Below are 4,794 nucleotides of genomic sequence, written 5' to 3'. Positions count from 1 at the left end.
CACCTAAATTAACCCCCCAAAACCCCCTAAACACACCACCCCCCTTTCAAAAAAACACAAAAACCCCAGCCCCTGAAATGCTGACGCGTGGATGCCTATTGGTCCCGGTTGGTGTCACCAACCGGGACCAAAGGCCCCCCTGCCTGGGCTGGCTGCAGCGGTCACGTGGAGAACCATCTGTCTCAGTTCATGTAAGAACCGGAACTAAAGGCCATGGGCATTAGTAACGACCTTTTAGTCCCGGTTCATAAATCGGGACAGAAAGCCCTCACGAACCGGGACAATAGGCCCTTTTTCTACTAGTGTATATTTGTTAAAGAGCATAAAATAAGAGGAGAATAGGACATGTCTCAACTGATAGTGATGCAATGGTAAGACCTCACGACAGCCAACTACGTGTAAACTTTGTTTTTTGGACCTTATGTACACATCGTTATTAAGATACTTTTAGAAGTAATATTTATTCTTTTGTCTATTTTTTAGGCCACTCAGTTCTCTTATTTTCCGGACAGTTTTGCTAATGATAAGTGGCAAAAGGTAAATGATCTGAAACAAGACATAATATAAATAGGCAGCTGTGTATTGAGTTTGAGGTAGTTTCGTCTTATCTCTAACTATGTTCAAATTATTTCTTAGCAATGTACTCTCCAAACTGCATATTTTTTATTTCGCATGCAGCCTTGCATGCACAAGGCATAAAAGTGTGTGGCGCTACGATTTCTGGAGCACCCCAAAGGATTGTTTCTTTTGTTTAATTTTTATTTTAGTTGGATCTCACCTTCTCTCTTAACCTCTTGAGGTTTAGTCACATGTTCTATGATATTTATTCTTCATTGCGGCTTATCAACATCGCGCTCATACTTGCTAATGGTTCTGTTCTTCTTTGTTATTGCAGGAGCTTTTGAGTTTCCATAGTTTAACCTTCCAAATAAGCATCTTATAGATGGACCATTTTATGACATTATTTTCTTTTCAGGGTGTCTGTTGTACATATCAATATACATTATTTAATACACAGGTGTTCTGGAATTTGAGTATTTGACACAAATAGGGATACATCATATGGGTTATAGGAATGGTAAGCATTCCAACGTCAGCAACACAAGTGTAATTTTATACCACTTTAGGCGTTCATAAGTGTAAGATATTCTTAGGCATACAAATATTAGGTATTCTTTGTCTATTTTTGTAGGCCTCCTCTGTCATCAATGTACTTACTTAACCAATGATTTTTTTCTCAATACAATGAGTTATTACTAAACAATATATCCAGTTTAGTTGGGCCTAAATCCGCTATGACATTTGCAGGTTATGAGCTACTAAGGATAGCTTTTCCCATGCCTTCTTTTTGTTTAGCTTTATTTCATTTCTTCATCTCACACATAATATTTACAACCATAGGATTGGACTTTAAGAACATCACCAAAGTAATTTTCCATGTCCTGCATAAAGAATGTTCTGTTTATTAGGTTTTCAATTTTTATGGTATGCTCCTTTGAGTAATTGTCCAATCCGAGCACGCATGTTGTACTCTCACCTTTGATTGCCACTTGGCTCCAAAGGAGAGAACTGGCCACTATACTGCAATGTTTGTGCACATGGTGAGTTTTTGCATAGCGCGTGCTGCTTTTTCTGGCCAAACAACATATAATTGATTTTCCATGACTAATAACAAAGAGAAACTATCTCATGTAATATATAACAGAAGAATGTTAAAAAAGTGTTCTCAATTAAAGACAACGCTATTAAAAGTTTCTACACATGTTTATAAAAATGTGTGCATATTAATAATACTAGCTCGTGCAACTGACGACCATTATAAATAAATGGACATGCTTCGGTCTGCTAGTCTGTTGTAGATACGCGTAACCCTTTGGCGCACATGGAGCTGCCATACTACTCGTACCACTTGGCCCTATGCATCTTGTTGGCTCTCCTCTACCATGCCGCCCTACGCGCCGCCGCCACCGCTGCCACCAGGCGTCCCCGCCCGAAGCTGCCTCCCGGTCCGTGGCAGCTTCCCATCATCGGCAGCCTGCACCACCTGTTGCGCGGGCTCCCACACCACATCATGCGCGACCTCTCCCTCCGCCATGGCCCGCTCATGCTGCTCCGCGTGTGCGAGCGCGAGGCCATCGTGGTCTCCTCCGCCGAGGCCGCGAGGGAGATCTACAAGGGCAACGAGGCCACCTTCTCGGCGCGGCTAAGCAGCCCGGGCATCGACGAGCTCTCCAGGCACGGCCAGGGAATCGTCTTCGCGCCCTACGGCGACCACTGGCGGCTGCTCCGCCGGATCCTCATGATGGAGCTGCTCAGCGCGCGGCGAGTCAAGGCATTCCGACGGATCCGCGAGGAGGAGGCGGCGCGCCTGGTCTCGTCGCTTCAGGCGACCTCCGACGGTCGACTCGTCAACATCGGCGAGCGGCTGGAAGAGTTCGTGACAGACTCGGTGGTGCGTGCCATCTTTGGGGACAGGCTGCCCGATAGGGCCACGTTTCTGAGGATCGTCAAGCAAGGAATGGACCTGTCGTTGATTTTCGGCCTCCGGGACCTCTTCCCTTCGTCGTGGCTAGTTCGACTTGTGCCGCGCGGCGGCGGCGGCAAGGCGGAGCGGCACCGTCAGGAGGTGTTCAGCGTTATGGGCAGCATCCTCAAGAGTCACGAGGAGAGGAGGGCAGCCAGAGAGGGAGATGCCGAGCACGAGCAGGACATGGTCCAAGTGTTACTCAGGATCCAAAAAGATGCCACTACGCGAGTCTCCCTAACCGATGGAGTCATAAGGGCACTCCTCATAGTAAGCTCTCTCTTGTCTCTCTTTCTCTTGTTACAACCAAGGCTTTATATTTAGGCCTGGTTATTATATATACCCATCTAAGAAACAACTCGTGCTATCTTATTAGTATAATTTATACGTCGCATATATCCTCCTCTCTAATAGTTTTACAGCCCTTTTTTTGATTGATATTACTTGCTTGTATCCCTCCCAACAGGATGTCTTTGGTGCAGCACTCGACACAGCTACTACTCTACAATGGGCGATGGCTGAACTAATGGCGAACCCAAGGGTGATGCGGCGCGTGCAGTCCGAGGCAGATTGTGCTCTCGCAGGACAGGCTACAGTACAAGAGGCCGCACTAAAGAGCATGCAATACCTCAGGGCAGTTATTAAAGAGACCTTGCGACTACACCCTCCTGCCGTGCTCTTCCCTAGAATGTGTGTGGGAGACTGCAAGATTCAAGGATATGATGTACCACGAGGGATGATTGTGCTTACCAACACATGGGCATTCTCTAGGGACCCCAAGTATTGGGATGAGCCGGACAAGTTCATGCCAGAGAGGTTCGAAGGCGAGGGTGTTGCCGACTTGAGAGGAATGGACTTCGAGTTCACTCCTTTCGGTGTTGGGCGGCGGATTTGCCCTGGGATCGATTTTGCGTATGCAAACCTTGAGATTGCTTTGGCTAGCCTTCTTTACCATTTTAACTGGGAGCTGCCTCTCGGAGTTGAACCAGGCGAAGCGGTCATGACAGAGGAGTTTGGAGTCACTGCTCGAAGGAAGGTCAACCTATTTGTGCGTCCAATTATTCGTGTTCCCCTTAGATGAATTACACTTGCAAAACCACATGCTCTTACTATAAGTAGCTCACATATGTGTACCTTATGTAATCATATATAATATGTATTTGTATCAAACCCCAAGAATACTCCTAGGCACCCCGTAGTTTTATGTGGCAAAACGGCTGTCGTAATGTCTTACATTTCCTTGAATACTTGTAGCTATTTGCTTCCATCTATAATGTCTTTATCTATGACAAAGGTTATTGTCACTAATGGTCAAATTATTTGTTCTCATGTATTCCCTAACAGTACACATCTACCATAGGGGATCATTTCAAGGAACTCGTTCATTGATCTCCCAACCACTGCATTAATATAATGCACACAACCCACGAAATTGACTATTATAACCTTTACCAAAAGAAATAAGGTAAACTCTTCTTTTATTTATTGTTTACTCGGGAAGTTCTTTTTTTGTTGGGAAGTTTACTTTTTTTGTATGGAAGGTTGCCTCGTTGTTGGGAAGTTCACCTTGTTGTGAAAGTTCACTTCTTTACAGTTTTGTTACGATTTCATATTTTTTTGTCCAACTTCACCAGTCAATGTTATGCAGTTCAATGCATGCAGTTTAGATGGTTACCTCACCTCGAACTGTTCAGAAAAAATCGCAAAATAGTAATTTTGTAAGTGATAGATAATATTTATGAAAAATCAGTAATTTCATGCGAACAAGACAGAAAATTTTCTAAATTTGGTATTTGTAAATGCATTAGGGTGTCTGAGAAATAACTAGTTGATCATCAAATTGTTAGAGTTAAGTAAACCAAATCAAACCCTATCATGAACCCAAAAAAGTAGCAATGAGCTAGATTCAGAATTCTAGTAAGTAGATTGCTAAGTTGGCATGAACATAAAAATGGTTTAGGGCAAACTTTTTAAATTTATTCATGAATAAATTTGTTAAATAAAATATAGATGTTGCTTATGGTGAACTAAATTCAAACTTATAATGAATGCAGACAAAAACTACCATGATACAGAAAGATCGACTAGGAAACAACTATTTCTCAAGCAACCAAAAATTAGCAAATCACTATCTACCCCACCTTCTAAGCTGATGGCAGCACTTACATTTAATTAGATCATTGATGGTGTGCGTTGTTGCGCCAGTCCATTTTTCAATAATTTGATAAAAAAATTCATAAATGTTTGACACATGATCATGGGATAAACAA

General features: G+C 43.2%; 1 protein-coding gene across 1 annotated transcript; it reads left to right on the top strand.

Moving 5' to 3' along the window:
• Nucleotides 1-1,882: 1,882 nt before the first annotated feature.
• On the top strand, nucleotides 1,883-3,605 carry LOC125532882 (desmethyl-deoxy-podophyllotoxin synthase-like). The gene is made up of 2 exons (XM_048696756.1): nucleotides 1,883-2,794; nucleotides 2,991-3,605. Exons 1-2 carry the CDS (start codon nucleotides 1,883-1,885, stop codon nucleotides 3,603-3,605), a joined length of 1,527 nt encoding a protein of 508 aa, XP_048552713.1.
• The last annotated feature ends 1,189 nt before the right edge of the window (nucleotides 3,606-4,794 follow it).

The sequence above is a fragment of the Triticum urartu genome, chromosome 1, assembly GCF_003073215.2.
Source record: "Triticum urartu cultivar G1812 chromosome 1, Tu2.1, whole genome shotgun sequence".
Lineage (NCBI taxonomy): Eukaryota > Viridiplantae > Streptophyta > Magnoliopsida > Poales > Poaceae > Triticum > Triticum urartu.
The sequence above is the reverse complement of the archived record's forward strand: the minus strand, read 5'-3'. Positions and strand labels throughout refer to the sequence as shown.